Here is a 23,244-nt window from a genome sequence, read left to right as displayed (position 1 = left end):
GTACAAGCCTGAGATACCCATGTCTAAATTCAGCAGAGAAAACAGTAGTTTTTGAAAAGCTGATGAACTGATTAATGTCCTTTGCTCATACTGCCAGACAGCAAAACCCACTAAACATCCATGATCATGTAGAAGAAAATCTCCAGGAGAGGTCATCAATGAACACAAAGAGAATTACAGAGCCAACTAAAATTCAGTATTCTTGTTGGAAATGGAATAGAAAAAAATAATGTTTCAACAGAAAACTCAGAAAATTCAGAAAATTTTCATCATAGTTTTATGACATCCAGCAAGCTAGTAACACGATCCTTTTTTTGTCTAGTCATACATCAACAACTGTAATGCTCTTAAAGATGGATTTATACAGCTGACTACCATGACTTTGTAGCAGTTTAAACAAATAATTCACATTTTTCATAATCCTGATGTCATATGAACAAACATATATAAGGATATGCATGATCAGATGCATTTCCCCCACATTCCCAGAAATGGTTGTGTTGTGGGTTTTTTTTCCTTTTTCTTTCCCTCTGGCAAAAATTTACCCAAATCAATGAAATTATTTGTGAATTTATAATCTTACTGTGGCCACATAAGGACACATTTAAATACTGTGCTGAATACAGAAATTCCTGTAAGCTATGTCTGGACACAGGCTATCTGCCTGAATCAGCTATTGCCTCTTTCCCCACAAAAGAATGGCTATTCAATATTAAGGCCAAGTAGATTTTTCAGGACACACTGAACTCACCCAGGTCACCACCTTTAGGAACTGTGAAGGGACTTCCATTTTCTTGGTACCAATGCACAAGAGATGCTAGCTGAACTGGCTGGGCCTTTTGTGCTGGCTTGCCCGTGGAGATGGGGTTCCACCAAGTTATGAGGTTATGTGATTTTCTGTCATGCCAGGACTCATCTCATTACTCCAAAACATGAGACCAAGGAATGCATGATAATACTTACATGCACAGAAAGATGCGAGGACAAAATATTTGTCATTTGATTGACCTTTTGATCTATGACTCAAAATCATAATATCATTAAGCGCCTAGTTCCAGTTGTGTGGAAGCTAGGGGCATTAGCTTAAAGAAAGACAGTCACAAAAAAAAAAGACTGCCAAACATACTGAAGGAATGATGTTTGATTATTTAAAGTCAAAATATTAACAGGAATGCTAGTCTGCCACAGAAAATAATGATGAGATGACAAGATCTCTGTAAACCTATTCAAAATGAGCTCTCCTTTCTGCTACTCCTTACATTTTCTTTTGACTGAAGCTTCTCCTGGTACATTGTTATCTTTGGAGACCACCTGTTTCACATTGCTGTCCAATAAATATACTTTCAGTGCCTGCTGGCTTAAAAGACAAGTTGACTGCCTGCTAAATAGAATCTTTTTTCACACTGTCCCAATTTTACATTAATGTACTGAGGTAACAATGTTATTTGCCATGTTATCAAAATGCATAGCTTAATTATTGCAACACAACCATCATTCTACAGAGCCGCCTTTCAGTTGCAATAAAATTAATGGGCACATCAGATGGTTCTGCATTAGTGAAAATGCACCAGTAAGCTGCCTACCAACCCTGTGCTGGTGTTTGCTCTTGCAGTAGGCAAGCTTCTGACATGTCCAGGGAAGGTAACTGACTGCTGAGGGCAACACTAAAGCAGTGCTGAAGAACAAAGAGAAGTCAGTATACTCACAACAAAAAGCCACATATATAGTACCCTCTGATCATCCAACTAGCTGTCATACAGAGGGAATCACGAACAGACAGAGAACTCATTTCAGAAGTTTCTCAAAGTTGAACCACGCCTTGTTAATGCCAGGGCTCTGGTAGCAGAGGACAGTAGCTCTGGATTTGGAGCTGCAGGACTGGAGTCCTCAGTCCTTCCTTTTGCATCTTAAGAACTGCACTAGTTTTTCTGAAAGGAACATTTTTGAACTGTGTAAAAGAGAAAGAGCAATTTTAATATGGCTCATAGCCATCTATGATTATTGGATTTGCCAGACCAGAAAGTGTCTCTTAGATGGCCAATTTCATGTGACCATGTCAACAAGGCCAAACCTCCCAAGCCACTACAGAAGGGACAAAAGCTACCATGCATCCTTATTTTCAGTGATCACTCATCTAAAAGAGCAAGGCTGAAAAGACCTTTCCCAGGGAACTGTTTTCTATAAGATGCACGATGGCAAACACAGCAGAATCTGAGTGACCCAAGAGGAGCTGCAAGTCGATAATGGTGCTTACATTTCATTTCACAAGACATTATCTAGAAACAAAACGACGAAAAGCCTACGTGACTGTGGCATCCTGATAACACGACTACAAGGCAAAAACCCCAAACCATGAACATATTAGAAAAAAATAGACATCTAAATGAGAAACACTGAATAAAAAGTGTGCCTTTATTAGTTTTCAAATATAAGTTTAAAGTGCTTTTGTGACCTTTAATATCTGTACTGACTGCCAAAATGACTAAATTAAAAAGAAAACAAAATGCCAACACTGCTATACTTCAAAACAACTCTATTTCAACCTCAGAAATATTTAAGAATCTTCTTTACTGCCTAGCCAGTACTGCATTTTTACCTGGAAGATAAGTATTCAACACCTGTGAAAAAAAACCATGTCATATAAGATTCATGAAAATTCTGATCCTTCCCATCTCCCTAGTCTTAACAAGAATATGTGATAGAAATAGGTTAGGTTTCTGTAAGCAAAACAGACATATTAAACTCTGTGTCCAAACTAGAAACTGCCTATCACATAGATTTTAAAATATGTATTTTTTTTATGGATAAAGATTACTCCACAGATATTTTTATACTTTCTTATTTCACAGTAAACTAAATACATCATTTACTACAGGAAATCCACCTTTTACCATTCTTTTCTGGTCTGCATAAAATATAATTAGACCTATTAGAATAATTGATAATTATACTGCTATAATGTATCAGTGTCCCTCTTTTAAGATGCACATTTATGGATAGATATTACTTGTGCTCCATTTGCATTTCCAGCAAAATTGTGTTTTCTCAATAAACATGAGTGATGATAGAATAAACCCCACATAGCTAGCAGTGAAAACAGCATGTCTCAAACAACGAAATGACCCCAACTACTCCTTCCAAATGCCCAGAGTGCTTGATAAGAATTACTTGAGTTACTCTTCGTGTAGGGTAAAACCAGCTCAATGCCTGATAAACATCTGTCCCATTCCACTCCCCCACCCCGCAATGGGAATAGATGAAAAATGTATAGATAAAAACTTGAATAAATGTATTTTGCTGTTGGAAATCTAGGGCTAGATTTTAAACCACTCTGAGTTCTGAGAAGTACCAGAGGATGCATGCTGCCCCACCAAACTTTTTCACTATTTTTGAGTGAATACATATGAAGTAATGCCAAATATTATTCCTTGGACATTTTCACAGCTGAATGCACAACTTTCTCATCTCTGTGTTATCAGAAGCCCATGTTCATACTAGAAGTTGGAATTAACAAATAAAATGGTCGTAAAAGCTACAGCTGCAGAAGCATGAAAAAAGGATTTGTAAAAACTCAGAAACTCTCCTTAAAGAGAAATTTTTATGTATCTAATCAAGCTGCTGGCTGGCTGTTTATGGGCAGTACAAGCACGTGTCCTCCAAAGTAAAAAATGGTTTCTCTTTCACATCACTATTTAAAAGAAGCCAATAATTTAGTAGAATGTCTAAGAACAAAACTTGTTTCAAAGGAGGCCTGAAGACTTTTTTTCCTGAAAAAGGTAAACATAGATTTTTTTATAAGTGAGGTGAGTAATGCCATCACTGTCTTAACCCTGCTCTGACATTTGAAAACAGGTACAGCTCAGAGGTGCTAAGGTGGAGGAAAGGAAGCAGTAGTCACAGGTAGGAGTGTATGATTTGAACAGGGAAGCAGGTGTACAGTTCACATAATAATTGCTCTGATCATTAAGGAAGCCCAAAAGTCTCCAGGTCTAAGGGCTTACAGAATACCCCTCAGGCAATAAATGTGGGCCATCAGTTAAGAAACACAATTTTGCCCTTGAAATACTGCTTGTAATGCATTTTGTGAGAGCCATAGAAATTAGGGGATAGGAATCAGAAAGTAAAATGTATTAATATGTATAATGTCTCCTAATCACACTTCAAATATATCTATTTGAAAGAAAGAAAATATTTTAGTGTACAGGATTGAGTGAGATGGAATTTAAGAATCTTAGTCAACACTCCATAGATATTTTTATTCCTTTATTTTTCATGCTTCCCCCACATAAGGCAAGGAGTGAAAGCACAACATAAACTGCAGTAAAAAAGAATGGGCTTATAGAAATCTACTTTTATTGCACTATTAAGCCATTGCCAAATAACACCTTGTTTTATTTGGCTTCACTACAACTAACCAGTAAGATATATGAAATCACACATCTACTGCCATTCAGCTCAGGATATAACAATTATGCAGCCAGTTCACTTCAATTAATAAATGCTTAAACTAATAAGCATGTATTTATTTGAAGAAACAATAGGATAATAGCACACTCATTTTTAGCAAGCCAGTTAAGTCCTTTGATTCTTAAATAAGCCACCATTCAAGTTCTCTTCAACAGCCTTTAGACTCTCTCTATTCTCAGATGTGCGGGCATGTACCAGACTGCCATGTGCAGGAGCTTGAAATCAAAAGTCACCGTTTCTACTTGAGCAAATAGCTACAGAAGGATTTTTCAAGGCAAGTGGCCCCGGGCATCAAGGGTCATGATGCAGTTTTACAAGGTCTGGCTTTCTTTTTTCAGGTTGGTTAAAAGCCGAGTTATAGGCTATACTTCAGCCTGAACGGATTTTGTGGTACAGTAATGACTGAAGTTAAAACAATCCTAACAGGAATTGCAGGGCAGACCCTACCCACTAAGTTATACCAACATTGTCTCTGGCAACACAAGGCAGCTTTGAACCCACTCACACTTGAAGGAGAAGCAGAATTTGCACCGATGGCCCTAACCCCTTGTCTATTCATCCCCTACTTTTTAAGAGCTGAGATCAGGACTGGTGGGTGAGGCAGAGTAAGAAATCCATGCTAGTGATTCTGGCTACTTTATCGACACGCTAGAAAGACACGACAACGAGCTGCTTTTCCAGACTGAAGGAGGAGCCTATTTGAATGCCACTATCAAAACGACACATGTGAAATTTTTACTATATTATGGGTTAGTGGTAGTAGTTCTAAAATAAAAGCCCTGTCTAGAATAGTCACCGCAATGCGCTGGAACACAAAGAAGCTGTTCAAAGTAAATGGAACTAAACCAGATGAAAACAAATGTCTAGTTTTGAGGTAAGCTTTCCATAAAAACAACAAAACCTATTTTCTATTTGTTCAATTTTTCACGACACGTTCTTATCATTAAATCAATACTTTGTGACAAAATTATCAGTTCAAGGTGTAGCAAGGAAAAATAAACCTCTGATGAATTCTTTTCTAAGATTTATTTGAGAAGCAAACTATTTAGTCCTAAAAGCTTCTTTTTCACCACTCACACCTGGAACCATCTCCTCAGGAGCAAGCATATGCATGAAAAAGCTTGAAGGTTGGCGATGTCACAGCCTAATGACAACACTGACAGAAGGAAGGGGAAAGGTTGTGAATGGAGCCAAGGCCAAGATTGTAAGGAGGAGTGGGAAGCGAGTGAAAAAATTTAAGTCCCAATTCAAAACTGGCAAAGATCCATGGGAACCTGTTTATTTCAATGGCCTTGGTTTCAGAAAACAGACTGATATCAATCTGAACAATTTGCAAGGGTAATGAATTTAGCAAGGACTGGCTTGAGAGAAGGTTGTTGCCAAGGAAGGAATGATGTTATAATGAAGAAGCTGGCAACGGACAAGTGATTTTTCATAATGTGACTCAGACAACAGTTGCATGCACTCTGTTTTCCAACTGTTGAGCATGCAAACCATGTAGCAGCATTTGCTTTTCTTAAGACCCTCCAAGAGTCAGAGGGGGACAGTCATCACATCCACACTGCAGCACAGTTGAGATATTAAGAAAATCTCTATTCCCTATAGTGTCTGTTAGAGATGCTAATGAAATTCCAGGTGCAGACATTTCCTCTGACATTGACAGATCCCAAGTAGGGAAATTAGAATACTTTATCTGAAGTAATAAACATAAAAAGGCTTACATAGCTTGATTCATGTGCTTCTCATACTCTCTAGCAGTCTTTCTTCAGACATACAGATAGGACATGGAAATTATGGGTGATTAGTAGCTTTGGATACAACAAAACAGATATTCTTAATAGCAAGAAGAAAGAGAAATTATATTTATTTTTTTAATAATGCTTCTGGTACCATGTAAAACTAAGTGACTAAATAGCCTCTTCTTAATGTGAGGCCCTGCCATCAGTAGGATGGTTCCAGGTTTTTTTGTTGCTGCCTTCTTTTGGCTCCCACAGAATATTTCCTGCTTCCTCATCACTGAGGACTAGCACTGGGTCTCTGTGGGCTGATCTGGAACCATTTTAGGATGCAATTTACTTTGTTAATTATATTTCTCCAGCAATAATTTCAGTGTTCACTTTTAAATCCTTCATTTATTTTAATTAAGCCTGCGTAAGCTTCCAAACTTTTCTTTTAAGTAACAACAAGCTGCTTACAGCACAACCACCAGAAACTCCACACTTACTAATGCAGCTGGAAACCAAACCTACTGTCACTTGCTAAAATTGCTTTGGACTTACTGCCAGCCCAACGAATTAGTAAGCTTGAAGCAAAATAAAGGGATAATAAATAAGCTTCTCTTCCAAGATATTACAAGTTGCAAACTAGGACATTGTTTCAAGGCTTTACATTTCTCTTTTTCTTACAATTTGTTTTCCTTATTAATTAATTCTTTGGATGATGGCTCTTCAGGTTATTCTTTTTTTTTTTTTTTTTAAATCAGACCTTTATAAGCACGCCTATACCATGTATCACTGCATCATGTTAGAGATACTAAAGCTAAGGTAATGCAATGCAGAGGTATTAGATTAAGTTATAAAGGTAATGTAACATAAATGCTTAACTGTTGTACTAACATTGCACTAGCTTAAACACCTTGCTATACATCATCATATGAGCTGCTGAAATACTGTTCTAAGGTATTAAACTGCACAGCATAAAAATGGAGAAAGACCCCTTCATTGCTAGAACAAAAAATTATTAACTGGATAGGACTGTCACCTAATCATAGCTTTAAAAACACCATTTAGTTGAACTGACATAGCAATTTATGAGTTCTTCCAAATATAATATTTCTAATATCTTTTCCTGACAGAATTAAAGGCACTTAATCTATACAGATGCAAAAACCTTGCCCATATTACTTTCTTCTTGTACTTAATACTACCCACATAAGTGGAAAAAACCCCCACAGACTTTGACACTTTACCCTTGACTGTTGCTCTGCTACAACTTGTAAATGTGCTCAGCTATTTCAGAGAGGAGCAGGGGTGAGTATCGGTGCTACCTGCCATGGTTGAACGTGGTTTTAACAAAGCAGCTACCTTGGAGAGTTGCGCTGATATGAAATATAGGCTATTAGGGAAGCATCCTGTGGCAACATGAGGAGCTTTACAGCCTATTTTGATAGCAGTAGGATCAGGATATTGTTTCTGTGATCAGTTGTTTTAAGTCATGTCTTAAGAAAGCCAAATGATCAGTCAACACAGGTGTCTGTAGATTTCAGCAGAAACACGAGGTACAATAGGATTTTCATAACTATTTTAGGAATAAGAGCATAAATTTATGACATTAACAGATATGGATGATGACACGTGAAGGAGATGAAGCCCTCAGTTTTCCTGGCTGTTAGGAGTAATAGCAACAGTACATGGTGCTACGGTACCAGACAGCAATAGTATCGCATAATGTACAGGATTTCACATCCAGAATTTTTATACTGCATTTATAGCAGCCTGATTTGAGGCCTAAAACAAGTTCCCCTGAAAGATGAAAGGAAAGAGCCTTCATTAAGATGCACATGGGACCAACTGACCAAAGAGCTTTTTATACCCCTTTGCATTTAAATTGATTGAATTCAATACATTAAAAACAAAACAAAACAAAACAAAACAAACAAACAAAAAAACCTAACCAAACCAAAAAACAACAAAAAGAGGACAGGGAACAGAGCTTTTGCCAAAGTTAAGAATTAACTTTTTGGAAAAGGACAACTCAATTATATTTTGACAGAATTCAAACTAATAAGACCCCACCTCTTATTTGAAATGCTGTAAGACTCTGAGCTTAATTTTCAACAGATTTCCCAGCCTAATGGGTCTCTAAATGCTCTATGCTTTGAAAGACTTCTTTTTTTAAAAAAAAATGTTTATAACCAACTGTCAGCATGTTTTTTATTTTGACTTTATGAAACAGATATATACAAGTACTATTTAATCAATCTTAGAAGCTTTATGAACTGAACACATTTCATTAGGCCCAGGACTTCCACATGAATACATCATTTTTACAAAGTACTGCCTTATAGCAACAAAAGGCCTATTTCTTACTCTTTATCAGGAATTTCCTCTTTTAATTAGAAACTAAATATATTATCCATTGTTCTCATCATCTTCCAGTTGCCTGGTTTTGGTTTGAGAATGATTTTTTGTTTTTCTCACTAAATGACTTTTCAACTGGGGTTTGAGGAGTTCAGTTATTCAGTATTTTACATTGAGAATAGGAGATAAAATTATGTTATAAGGTATGAAAGACAAAATAAAACCACATAAAATTTCATGAGACTGGACATACGTAGCGGCTTTTACAAAGTCCATTGGTAAAAGGCAGAAATGGATTGAAGTTTATTTTTTAACTTATGAGCATGCAGCAAAAAAAATAAACATTATATTTTGTAGGAGGTGCAGATAATAAAGACTTGTCATGCATTAAAAGTCTTTACTACGGTGTAAAAGCACAATATTATTGAAACTTTGCAATACTACTATAAAGGCTGAATGTAAGACATATATCTACTATAAAAATCTACAGTAAAAAGTGATGGATCCGTCTTACACATAGCCTAGACCTAACAACTTCCCAGTGTTCAGGGAAGCTGTTGCTGGCTATTTTAAAGGCTCTTTGCCTTAACATTAAGCCATTTAATTTATTATTGTCTGATCTGCAAAATTATTTAAGTGTTTGTTAGGCATTACGTGAGGGCAAATGCTTTGGCTAGTTATCTGTTACTCTATGAAACAGAACCTTACAGACAAACACAAATGTGGTCATTTTAAGTCCTGTCAGTGCAATTACTGCCCATAAACCTCACAGTCAAAGTTGGCAAATACCTTCCTATACGAAGGTCAGAGCGATGTCAAGGCATATGGAATTTATTCTTTTTCCTAAAGCTTATCATTCTCTTTGCCCTAAGTGTTTCTGATCCAATTTATAAAGATAGAGCTTAAGGGCAGGAGCAGAAAGAGTTGTAAGAGTTCACTGACAGAAAGCAAGACAAAACAGAATTTCAGGGGAAAGCTGATAGAAGGGCTACCCCCTTACAGAAGCAGGAGAGGTAGTTCCAGAAAGGACACTTGATGCAAGAATGACAGACAAAGGAGGCTTTACAGGGAGAAATTTTTTTTTTTTAACAGCTGTACAGCAATACAAGACATTAGAAAGAGGAGGTAAATAGAGGGTAATTGTGTGAGCTGATATTTGCTAGTCAACAGCCAGACCTCTACAGTCCTTACAGAGTGAGCGGCCCACTGGTGATGACAAGTGTAATCCCCTGTAACAGACACAGGGTGGTCCGAGACACTGATTTTGGCTAGAAACACTGTGTTTCACTCTGCTTTATATCATCTTTGCCATTTAACAGATGTTGCCCATAGGGTAGTTTTTGTTATCAAAGAGCTCTTAATTAAGTGATGAACAACATTCCTGCTGGTTTCTGCACTGAAGGGTCCAGAGCTACAGGAACAACCAGAAAAGCCTCACTGAGATTTCTGGCAGGCTCCAACAAGATGTTCCACTCAGTACACTGATACTCCAGAGACCCAGGCAAACTTCACTCCACCTATCCACTGGTGTTTGAAAGTTTAAGAAAGTAAATTTATGAGATGTGAGGAAAATGCATGTGAGCAAAATTGTCCTCTGAGGACTGGAAATCTCCAGATAATTTTTCAGTAGCATAGGCTTATTCCAGCCGGCAAATTCACAACCATCCCCACCCTTAACAATCTCAGATCCTAACCAGCTAGGCAGACAGATTTCCCTCCCGCTCAGAGGTATTGCTCTGTGTGCCAACACAAAAAGATGGAGCTCAGACAGTGCAACATCAGGCTTTATTCCTTTCCCCACAGCATGCTCTCTCCTCTTTCATTGATTCTCTTTCCCTGAAAGTACTGCAAATTGTGATGCAAATTATATTAGAATTCTCTGCACTTTGGTACTTATTTTTCATAATAACCCTCCTGACGTATTGAAACCATACAATTAAACTCAAATACCATAATTCTATATACACACTCAATATCCAAAAGCAAATTCAAAAAGCTTTATCTCTGTATAAAACTTAAACTTTTAAGCAGCTAACCAGCTAGGTAGCTAACCCAATGTCCTGGTTTTGGCTGAGATAGAGTTAATTTTCTTCCTAGTAGCTGGTACACTGTGTTTTGGATTTAGTGTGAGAATAATGTTGATAACACACTGATGTTTTAATTGTTGCTAAGTAGGACTTATCCTATGTTAAGAATTTTTCAGTTTCCCATGCTGTGCCAGCAAGCAGGTGTACAAGAACCTGGGAGGGAGCATGGCCAGGACAGCTGACCCAAACTAGCCAATGCAACATTCCATGCCATAGAACATCACGCTCAGCATATAAACTGGGGGAGTTGGTCAGGAGTCACAGGTTCCAATAACATCAGGTTTCAGCACCTTCAATGCCTGTGCTTTCATCTTGGGTCGCTAATGGGTAAAACAGTTGCAGTTTTAACAAAAAGCTATGTGTATCTTATATGCACAAAGACCTCCTCTCTAATAAGTACAAATATTTTTAAGCATATGATTTGACCTTAGGAAATAACAATCATACAAAGAGTTCTTGGTTTCAGTTTTAGCAAAGTAACAAATTTAATTTGATCACAGTGGGATTTAATATTGGGGTGCCTTTTTAGTTTTTAGGTACTCTTTCCATTATTAACTGTGGTAGAAATGCTCAGGCAGCATTTCCACCATAAGAATTATTTCAATTAATTCCTCCATCTGCTGCTCAGGAATGTTCCCCTACTGAAGGATGATTTATCAAATATTATCTCACCAGATTTAAGACAGTCTTTACAAATGCAACTGCTTGCTCATACTTCAGCAGGGCTATATGTGACTGAATCCCCATCCTCAGATAAGTGCCAGAAACTCACTACAGGGCAACAGGGAGTCATTGCCTCAAATGTCTCAGACTGGAATAGCCTACTGCTCTGCTGAAATATGTCAGTGCTTTGGGTCCATTGCTTGCTGTGGAAGTGTCTGACAGGCTGTCTAGTTTCCAGATCTCTGAGCAGTAAGCTACAGCAATGAGGTAATACATGGCTCGCTTTTTAAAGGCCCATCCCTACTTTGCTTCAAAACCTATTGCACATTTTTATTGGCTCCTACTCCCATCAGCCCTCTAATATCCTTGATTGTATTTGGCCAATACCTGCTGTCTTTGGCATTCCAGGTTATTTCAAACAACCAAAATATTTTATTTTCAGTACTATGATTGGATTACCTACAAGATGTCATTTTAGCTATCTTTTGACTGTTTTAGGAGTTGCAAGCTTGTTGTAATTCTTATATAAGATGTCTACTTACGCAGAACATTTTCGATTCCTGTTTTTATTCTGTAACACCTTTGAGTTCCATTTTTTCCTAACTTGTATTTGTGCATTTGCTATTGCATGGGGTAGGTGTACATTTCTGGAGGCGTCTTCATGCTAGCTGGTAAAATGTCTCAACAGTCCACTCAGGTTTATAAATCTAAAAATGTAAACATCTGTAAATATCTATATATGAGCCGATCACACCAGACTTGTTGTAGCAATATGTATATACATTGACATATAGAGAGAATTAGACACAGGATATAATTCATCCAACCTACTTTAAACTTCTGCCTTCAGTGTTCATAGATTCTGCTGACTATATTGATTACATCTCTACTGACTGTATATGAGTTTAGGCTGACAACCATGGATATAGATGTTGGCACAGCTAGATGAATTGTACCCTTTGTACATAATCTATTTGTTTTACTTGTAAATTTGCCCGCAGGTTATGCCCATGCCTGTAGCTCATAGCAGAGTTATTTCAGACTCTCTGAACTTTTATTGCGCAGTGTCTCTTCCAGCACTACCAGTGATCAACCCATCGTGAATTAGCTAAGCTTTCACCAAGCAATAACCATGTCACTCAGTCCCCTTTTGCTTTCCTTCACCAAATACTAATCTCTTGTTTCTCTGTTACTTTTTACTTCTTACTTCTTCATAGCATACATTTTATAAGTTATGCTTATAAAGGTGTGTCTTTCAAACTGAATTTTTCATAGGATGTCCAGGCAGTTACTGACATGTTCAGAGGTTGCTGGAGTAGATAGTGGTCTTTGCTTACTACAGGTCACCAGGTGGTTGCTGTTACCTTGTAGGGGGATAGATTATAAATGGAACAATTCTGTGGTTTTCCTAGTGTAGCTTACCTAGTATTAAGCATGCTGATTTTCACATTTTTCCACATGGAAGCCTGCCACAATTATTTCTTTGTATTCTTCTGTCATTTCTACAGTTTTCTTGTTTCCAGTTTCACACACCTGCAGAAATGCACTCATTTCCTATGTAATAACCTGCATGATAGAGCATAGAGAGCACCAAAGAGGTGTAACATTGAAGTTTCATCTTTTCATTCACACCTGTTTTTCTCTCTTGTGCCACTCATCTGTGCTTCTCAACACCAGTACAACAGGTTCACCACTGGGAGCTACTACTGAAATTGCCCATCTATTAAATGGCTATTACTTATCCTTATAGTAGTGACCTCCAGCTTGATTTCTCCCTCCCTCCATTTCTCCTGCAGTTTTTCTTCCCTCTAGCTTTTCCAGGATAATACGATCCCCTTGCTACAATCCAGTGCTCCCTGTCAATTGACACCACATCCAGGTATACTCTACCTTTTCAATGTATAAACTTCTTTTGGCTCATTTACCTCACAGGGCTCCTGGCTTCTTAATACACCACTGCAACTCCAGCAGGGAACCCCTTCCTCTCACTCATCCTGTCCCCCAACAGTCAGCATCCTCTCATACTGGTACAGTCCTTCTAGTTGGGGTCTACATGTTCATGTCCCAGGGCAAACTAAGCTTCAAACCTTCACTGCCCTTTATCTCTTTCTCTCCTAGATTCAGACCTTGTTTTCTCCCCTTGAACTTGGAAATTGGTAGTTACTTGCCTGAGTTAAGACTGAGTGAAAAATTAACCAGAGACTTCAGGATATAGCTCATAGACATAATTTCCATTTTTAGTTTGCTGAAAGTAATTACTCCTACATTTTTGGGACTGATGTTCGAGGAGTAACAGTTTCTTTCAATTCTGAAAATTCCATTTCATTAATGATATCATAATTAATTGAAATGTATTTGCTAGTGGAACATCTAAGTGTACAGTCATAATCAGCATGTTAATACTTGCATTGACTTCTGTTTTGCGAAGCAGTTACTGGCTTCAGGAATAAAACATGGTTCAAAGCAAACAACCTCAGTGTCAGAAAATTCTAGTCATGACAGAATTTTCTGGATTGGTCTAGAAATGTTCACTAGGTGTAGAGAAAATTTAACAGAAACGGGCTTTGAAAAACCTAAACAAAACCCACAACAGAACCCAAGCTGATAGTTACTTATCAGAAAACTGTAACATTTTTAGGTGATGCACACATGGTTTTCTTTTTAACGACAATTCCTGAAAGACTGGCTAAATCAAAGGTCATATTGACCAGCAAGATCATTTAAGCTGTTTTGGAGCTTCCAGATGTTGTTCTGCCAGGAAAGAGGAAAAAAAAAAAAAAAAAAAAAAAAAAGGCAAAGGGGAAGTAAATAAACTGTCAAATAAAGGAAGTTAGTGCCACTATGTACTTACAGGTGTCTCTAGTAGGAATTAGCCCCAATTTAACCCCAAGTTTTTACATGTCTATTTGAGGAAGACTTTTGCTTTATTTTCACCTGTACAAATACTTTGGTCGTATTCTAAACACCTTTTCTATGTATTTGCTGCAATTTCCACTATTGCATGCTTCCTGCTACAGACAAAACCACGAGAGTACAGAGGATAGAAGAAATCTCATCTTAGCCCCAGTGAACAGATATTCAGTGTGAGGCAGCGTGGCTGTTGAGTTCACAACCTAAGCGGGGTCAGACAGACTGGGACTGCGGCAAACAAAGCGATGGTGGCTGGAAGGACAAAGGGCTCAGCTCTGGTTTGTTCCTTATATTGGGGCTCGCGCTGGCGTGACACACTCCTGGTTTCCACAACATAGCTTCCTACTGCAGTTTCCTTCACAAAGCCTGTGAAATATTTCTGGGCCTCCATGTGTCTTACCAGTACCTACAGGGATGGAGTTTCTCATATTCTGTTGTCACCACTATCTCTACAAAATGGGCTGGAGCAAGAGCCAGGACAGCATTAATCTCTGTAAAAACCTAACTCAGACTTCCACCCAGGAAGCCTACAATCTGAGTGCGAATCTAGCATGGGTTGAGCAGAAGTTTTTGGCTCCTGACTTCAATTCTGTTCACCTAGGATGCCTAGTGGAGCCACATTTTGCACAAATCCTCAAAATTTTCTGTGTTGTCAGCCCCATGCAGTAGCCTGATAACCAGATATACCTTTAGAGCATTAACAGGCTTGGGGTTTTGTACTACCCTTCTTTACCTGTCCGCTATCTACTAAATTCCCCCAAAATGTTAGTAATAGATTATATACTTGAGTTGCCCAAGATACCAACCTCAAAAGCAATTAAGTTTCCATACAGTGGGAGCTCTTAGCCGCATTCAGATGGTGTCATTAACTCTGAAAACTCTACCAGTGTACTCAAGGCTAACTACAGCAGCTGTCATTATAGGCACACAATATAGGAAAGATAACTCCAATATGGATAGTAATAACTAAATTTTCCTGAAGATTTTAGGGAAAAAATACAAAAAAATTAAAATATTTTTTAACATAGATATGATAGAAAAATAATATATTATTTTATCAATCAACTCTAAATAAAAAAATACCTCAATCTTTACTGCCCTGGGGTAAATTCAGGAAGACTGCATAGGCTCATTAAAATCAGCGTGAGGATGATAAAGCTATAATCAAAGATGTACCAGCAAGAATGTTGCTGAATTCATCCTAGTTCAAAAGGCAACAGCACAAACTACTACATCAAAATAGTGGAAACTTATGTCAATTCAAGTTCTGCCTCTCAAATCACCTCGCAAGATTTACATATTACACTACCTATAAAAATATGACTGCTATTGAAATAGAGAAAAAAGTTACCTTCAAAAAGTCTTCAAACAAAATACATGTAAAAAAAAAAAAAAAAAAAAAAAAAAAAGAGAAAGACTTGAAGATACCTTGAAGGATTCCCCAATAAAATATCAGAAGTGTACCCATGCCAGGTTCTCTGCACTGTCCAATAAAACCTGACAGACCTAAGATATTGTCTTGTAAACAACTGCTTAACTATTTCCTTGAGACCATAATTTTAGAGAAAAGTTCCATGACCGCAATATTGTTTTGCTAGTATATGATAATACAGAACTATTTTTTTATTTGCTGTTTCCCTTGCTGCTTCCAAATAGCTACAGTTAAATGTGAAAATCAAATATGTTTTATGTTCCTAAGGAGGTTAGTACTATTACATGTTCTTGATTTACAGGCTATATACAATACTATTTAGTTATTCCATGGAAAGGACAGAGACTGAAACTGCTTTAAGATCCCTTATGATCATTCAAACCATCAGAAGAAATTCCAAAAGTGAAAATTAAAACCTTTATTAATCCCAGGCAATAAATATATGGTTTAATGAAAACCCATAATAATCTGGGTTAGCTACCACCCTCTTTCACACTGCTACAGGCATAGCAATACTATAGAGAAATGCAATGTCAATGAGAGATGCCATAGAAGGAAAAAAAAATTCCTAAATAATTTACAGTATCTGATACAAAGCTGCACTAGAAGGCATAGAAGGATAAACAAAAAAATAAGCGACAGAGAATAAACAAGACGGACTTACTACCATGAGCATGGAAAATTAATACAACCAAGTATGAAGCTTTGCTGCATGTTGAGTATGTTATGGGGCCACAGAGTTTCTAGGACTCCCATGAGAAGGGCTGTGTTACTGCCTGGAGAGCTGTAGCACAGAGAAGGTTTTCCCACCTCCGCAGCAACCGAGCTCTGTTACGTGTATTAGTGACTGGCAACAAACAGACTTCACGAGCTTAGCTCCCTGACATTCGCAACATGACTCACTAACTCATGAGTGGTTTATTATAGAAATAACCACAGTTGTGGCCTGTAGAGCACAAAACTTTAGAAAGCTTCACAAAAAACGAAACTCAGGTTCTTCTTGTGTTATCTACTATTATTAAAGCTTTGAGAGCTCTCCAGAGGTTGCTTTAAAAATGCTCTCTATAGGAATGTGCGGAGATAGATGCCCATATCCCAGAGAACCACAAATTACCAATTATGTTAATAATACTATAAGCTGTCTTACCTTCTAGTTATGAATTAAATAGCCTTGTCAAATACAAGCTAAGGACACCAGTGAATAAAGCCCTCAAACTAGTTTTTTTCACTCCCTGCTCTTCCTTTCTTTAGTTAAGCACAATCAGCTCATCAAAACCATTCAGAAGAGGAAATAAATACTAGTTAAAGAGAAAAAAAAAATAGTTGAGTTTAACATTGCAGCAATTTCAAAGTCATCTTAAGTAATTTGGAAACCCTACTATGCCACAATGCACCCTTCATGAAGAATGGCAGAAACCATTTGGGTAGACGTTTTTATTGTGACAGGGATTTAATGTGCTCTTGTCCTCAACTTTCCTTTTAACAAGGTTATTTAATTTATGATTTGGAGGTAAAAACAGTTTGTAGTGTCATCATTAGCATAATTAATCATATCCTGCTCTCCAGGAAGTGGACATCTGTCATGTAGGACTACTGTACACATTAACTTTGTCATTCTTTTGATCTCAGAATAACCTCTGGAGGTGTTCCAGATCTCTAATAATAGTAATACCATTGTAAATTCTTGGTGACTAAGAAATAGTAGACCATACAGTACAAAAAGTACTTGGAACCTTTCTTTATCCTTTATTGCTAGGCTATAAGCCACACAGCACCACCAATGACTTATGGTAACAAAATTTGCAATTTTTATTTGCAAGAAATAGATCTTTCTTTTCCCACTAAATGGTTTTAGGAAGCTTAAAGTTGTAGAAAGGGTTGCATCCTGTCCTGGATCAACAGGATGTCTTTCAGTTACTAAGCTTTATCAAGATAATATTTTTAAAGAGATTACTGAATAGATCTTACTTTTCCATGCTTAACTTTGAGGCTGAAAATCATGGATGTGTCACATGAAAGACAGAATATCTTTGTGCTAGTGTCAGTGGCCTATAGTAAAAGGACTGGTGTTGAAGTCCTATTTAGCTTGACAATATCCATAGATCTATTCACAGCAATATTATTTTATTTAGTAGAACTGGAGCAAAAGGAAAAGCAGAATTATTATTCAGTGTTCCATTAATAGCAAGAGAAAAGAGTGCTGCAGAGTTGCAGCTATTCTTATATGTTCACAAGCGGTTTTTTTCAAAAAACAAACCCCAAAACACCTGAATTCCCCAAATGCTCTACACCAGAAGAAAAAAATGTTTCCTTCAAATTACTACTACACAGCTCTCCTTGGGAGCTTAACTTTACTCCCAAGTCCTTGGGGACAGATGGGGGAAACTGATGACATAGTATATTAGTGACAGCAGTAGTAAAAATTCAGGGTTTCCACTAAAAGTGAAGGTCCAGCAGAGTGACCACACAAGAATTACTTGGAGAAAGAGTGATCTTTGTGAAGTTTTAAGGAATTAAGTTCAGCAGTAAGAATAGGGGGACATTTACAGAATGAACACTGTCCCCATGTCCTGGTTTCAGCTGGGATAGAGTGGATTGTCTTCCTAGTAGCTGGTACAGTGCTCTTTGAGTTCAGTATGCGAAGAATGTTGATAACACTGATGTTTTCAGTTGTTGCTAAGTAATGTTTAGTCTCAAGTCAAGGATTTTTCAGCTTCTCATGCCCAGCCAGCGAGAAAGCTGGAGGGGCACAAGAAGTTGGCACAGGACACAGCCAGGGCAGCTGACCCAAACTGGCCAACAGGGTATTCCATACCATGTGACGTCCCATCTAGTATAGGAACTGGGGGGAGTGGGGGCAGGGGAATCGTCGCTCGGGGACTAACTGACTGTCGATTGGCAGGTGGTGAGCAATTGCACTGTGCATCATTTGTACATTCCAATCCTTTTATTATTACTGTTGTCATTTTATTAGTGTTATCATTATCCTTATTAGTTTCTTCTTTTCTGTTCTATTAAACCATTCTTATCTCAACCCACAAGTGTTACTTCTTTTCCCAATTTTCTCCCCCATCCCACTGGGTGGGGGGGGGAGTGAGTGAGTGAGTGGCTGCGTGGTGCTTAGTTGCTGGCTGGGGTTAAACCACGACACCCCGCTGCTGCTGTTCTAGGTGTGCAGGATCCATCCCACCCCATTCTTTCATGCTACACAGATCATGCACTTGATTTTGGCACCCCATCAAATGCAGCTCCTCTAATAAGAGAGTACAGAACTAAGCATTAATGATCAAGCACCAAAATGAAAATAAAAGCAAAGCAGAATGGAAATCAGACAAGTCCCAAAATCCCAATCAGTAGTTCATGGCTTATCTGATCCAAATCAGGATGAAAATGTCATTGCTGATCAAGAAGAGAAAACCCTAGTACTGAAGTCACCCTATAATTGTGCATCCTTTTTTATCATTCTGACTGGAAATCAACCATTTAATATCAGCCTTTATTCACCTCTGTCCATCTCTTTTATTCTTCTGTTTTGGTAGCAAAATGCAGATCCCAACACAGAGCATGACAGAAGCCTCTGTTCCAGCTCCTAGTCTTGTTGGACATTGACTGCAATTCTTCCCTAATCTTTTAGTCATACCCTCCCCATTCAGTGCTCCAGTGGGACATGGGCATGAACTTGCTGGACACATTCAAGGACCAGAGGATGCTGTGGGTGTGCTCTCTGTGATGCTGCCCTCTGCCTCCCTGTTTTCAATTTTTTGACCATTATTCCTCCTCGTCCTTTTCCTCATTTCTTGTCTTCCATATAATTTCATTTTCTTCTGGTGTCCTCTTTGTCTTTCAAGGAGGGAGGAGCAGGAAGGGAGCATAATGGGCCAATTGCTGTTCCTAGTGTAGGAGGTCAGTGCAAGCAGCAGCCAGCAGCAGCGGAAGGGAGAACCCTAACCATGAGCCATCAGTAGTGCCCAGAGCTACAAGACCAGGAGCTCCAGCTGTGCCATACCTCCCATCTTACCCCACAGAAGGAGGAGAGGAACACGATGGTACTCTTGCAGACACCGTATCACACCAAGGCAATGCACTGCATTGGGTTTGCCTTACAGGTGACAAGTTACATACTCCTAGCAGCACTCCTTATCTTTGGATAGTAAATCCTCTGCCCTCATGCAGACAAAACCTAAGTTTCTGTCCTTGTTTTGGCTTCAGCACTATCTCTACAAGTGCAGCTGCTCCAGACACACACACAAGATTTCTGGGGGAAATGCCAAAATAGAAAATGATTAATGCTATAAAGTCTTACACCGAGAGGGTTTTATAACAATTCAACTTGAGCAGCTGGAGGTTTTTCATCATATCGATATTTTGTAATATTCTTCTTGTGGAAAGGAAAATTTCCTAAATAAATGCTGTAGTTTACCTTTTGACATATACAGGGGGAAAAAGGTATTTTTAAATAGCTGCAAGAAACTCTTCTCATATTACTCAAAGTAAATGGTTAGAAAGCCACTTACCCCCAGTTGCCACAGTAATTTCACGTAGAAAATGGCCATAAAATGGAAAATCGAAGGACAGATTCACTCTCTGAAAGGAACAACAACAGAAAATAAAATTGATATTGTGCAGAAAGGTAAGAGAAAACAAAATGAACTGTCCTCCACTTCAAACATCTGTTTCATTGTTTTTTATTTTTCACTGGAGCCTTGCTATTCTTAATTTGGAATTGCCAATAGGTAACTGGAAACAATTTTGTGTAGCACTTAAACACCTAAAAGCAGTGGATCTTCATAACTGAAGACGTCAGAAACTAAAATATACCAGCAGACATTATAACCTACTCATAAGAATAAAAATCATAAATATTTGTAGAGTTTTTCCTTAAAAAAATGTTGCTTGAACCTCTTAAGAGGAGCCATAAATATTTAAGGCCTTAGCAATACCTAAGCTTTACAGGATGCCCACTCCCTTAGCTACAGGTGGTCTCCTCCTCTGCCACACGCCTCTTCAGATTCAAGTGCTCTCCCTGACATCCTGCTGCTACCTGGGTCCTTATCTGATGAAAGGTGATCACTGGAAGGCAATTCCTCTGTCAAACCCACATGGCACCAGTTCTCACACCTCTCTATACTGTTAACTAGGAGCTGAAATGATTTATAAAGAAATATTCAACAGAAGTATTAACAAACTCTACTCAAGGTACTTATTGCAAAATAAAAAAAGGAAGAAAAATCTTTTTTTTCCCCTGTCAACATACAGGTGACTATCCTCTATCAGCTGAATCCACAGCAGAGAATTGTGATTTGGACAACAGACTCTTCTCCTCACCTAAGCTCACCATAAAGCACATTTCAAATTCAAACTCATTTTCCCTCTCCGCCTATGGCTCTCTCCTTTCCCATCTATTCCACTCCTTTCCCAAAGCTCACCGATTATTGTGGCCACCCATAATTATCACCTGGTGTGCTACTTGGCTAAACTCTGAACAAACCGGTAGTCATGACAGAAAGGAGTGCTGAAATCCCAGTAAGGTCTTTTCACTGTTTAAATGTAATGTCCCACAAAAAACACATCACTTCCATAATGGCCCAAAGCCCAAATAGGAACTGTGTATGCAGCCCATTATTATTTGTTATTTAGGAGGAGTTACTACAGTAAAAACTGGTGTGAAGATGGGCTGTTGGTGACTGTCCTCAACCTTAACCTTTGATGTCTCCACTTAAGAAAGGGCAACAGTCCATATATTTAAAAAAAAAAAAAAAAAAAAAAAAAAAAAAAAAAAAGGAAAAAGGGAGGGCAGGAAAAGCGCATTTTGTCTTTATTTTCCCTACCTTTATTTCTGTCCTGGGTTATTATTTTCACATTATATCTCAGTATTTCTTCTCTCAGGAAGGATTATATTTAAATCCACCAGAAATGTTTAAAGAATTATTTAGCATGAAATTAACAGCTGAAGATTTACAGTAACTTTAAATTAGATTTGCTTTCCACTTAAGTGGAAGACAGAATTTTGAGAGGATTTATTAGCGCTTTTTTGGTATGTTTTTAATTAGAATGCAAAATCCATTTGCATTGTGTTAATTGGACTGAGTACATTCTAATGACCTTTTCTGTATATACATAAATATGGATATACAGCTCAACATTTCTAATCAAAATGGCATATGCAAAAGACAGCTCATGAATTAACTTAAACAAATGGTGTTTTAGATGTCCTAAAATTTTCACAGCTGAGGTGTACCCTATGTTTCTGTATGCACCCCATTTAAATTATGTCCTTGCTCTACCAAACATCACTTCCAAGAACACTATTAAAAACATTAATTTTCTGACCAAACACTCCCTCTTTCCTTTATACACTATTGTCCATTTTACCTACTAGCATTAACTTTCTGAATAACACAGTAATCATTAGGCTGCTTTAAAAGAAAAATGTGCCCCCTTAACAGTCTTCTAAATTGCTAGAATATAAAAATTAGTATAAAGATGTTTACAATAAAGACTTGATCCTATGCCCACTCAAGCCAGATATAAATCTCCCATTGACTTCAATCAAAAAATGATGCCTTAAATTCTGACAATGTAAAAATGTTCAATATAGACAATTGTTTAGCATAATACTGTAATAAAGAGCCAACAAGATTTAAGGAATGTTTTAAAGTGTAATATTGTAAGAGCTACTAGAAATAAATGTGTTTTTACTTTTGCTACTAGAAAGCATACCTCATTTTTCAGAAAGAATATCAGAATTTTCAATCCACTGCCATAAAAATGTTTTCTCTGTGCATAGATGATAGAATGGACTGACAGGAAAGCAAATTGAGTTTCAAGCATGAGGTGATCCTGTATCTAGTTCAGTGTTTGAGTAATCAACTGTTAAGATACCTAATATAAACACATTGAGCATCCATGCCACACCTAAAATTTTATTATACAGTTAAGATGATTGTGGCAATATATTGAAAAAAAAAAAAAATCACTACTAGTGATATAAATCCTATAGTGTTAGATGTTTTATTTGTTCCATTAATATTTGTGTGTTACTTTCCACAAACAATGACTATGCTCTTTATAGAGCCAAACAATCTCATGGATCCTCTCTTTATTATTATTTTTCCTGTAGAAGTAAAACCAACTGGCAGCTTCTGGAAACTCTTAGGATTACATACTTCCAAATGAAGGAAAACAAACAAATTGGAAAAAATTATTAATACTTAGCATATAATAATTTAACTCCCTTGTTCTACTGTCAAGTTAGAGAATAATCTTTAGAAATTATCAGCATGTAAATCACCAAGTCACAGAAAGATGTGCAAAACGCCCTTTTAAAGAGTAATGGCAAAATTTATCTCTATGGAAGAGAAGGGAAGAGATTGCTGCTTAGTTATGTATGCTCTGCTCAGAATATATGACTCTACAGTTGTTATACAGTTACAGAGAACACATCTCTTAAATAACTTTGTTGTATAGTACACATGGGTGTTGTTTGCTTGTACACATACAAGAAATCAACTGTAGACACATAAATAAAATATAATGCCTTATATGATGACTCACTGGTACTTTTTCATCCTTCAAGATGGACATAAATCTCTGAAAAAGAGGTCTT

The 23,244-nt window shown here is 37.6% G+C and overlaps 1 protein-coding gene across 1 annotated transcript in view; it reads right to left on the bottom strand.

Annotated features, from left to right (window-relative positions):
• PLXDC2 (plexin domain containing 2) overlaps positions 1–23,244 on the bottom strand; it is a 282,907-nt gene that overhangs the window by 111,245 nt on the left and 148,418 nt on the right. The window contains exon 4 of the mRNA XM_030009614.2: positions 20,153–20,222. Coding sequence (XP_029865474.1) covers positions 20,153–20,222 — 70 coding nt within the window. The remainder of the gene's footprint in view (positions 1–20,152; positions 20,223–23,244) is intronic.

The sequence above is a fragment of the Aquila chrysaetos genome, chromosome 3, assembly GCF_900496995.4.
Source record: "Aquila chrysaetos chrysaetos chromosome 3, bAquChr1.4, whole genome shotgun sequence".
Lineage (NCBI taxonomy): Eukaryota > Metazoa > Chordata > Aves > Accipitriformes > Accipitridae > Aquila > Aquila chrysaetos.
The sequence above is the reverse complement of the archived record's forward strand: the minus strand, read 5'-3'. Positions and strand labels throughout refer to the sequence as shown.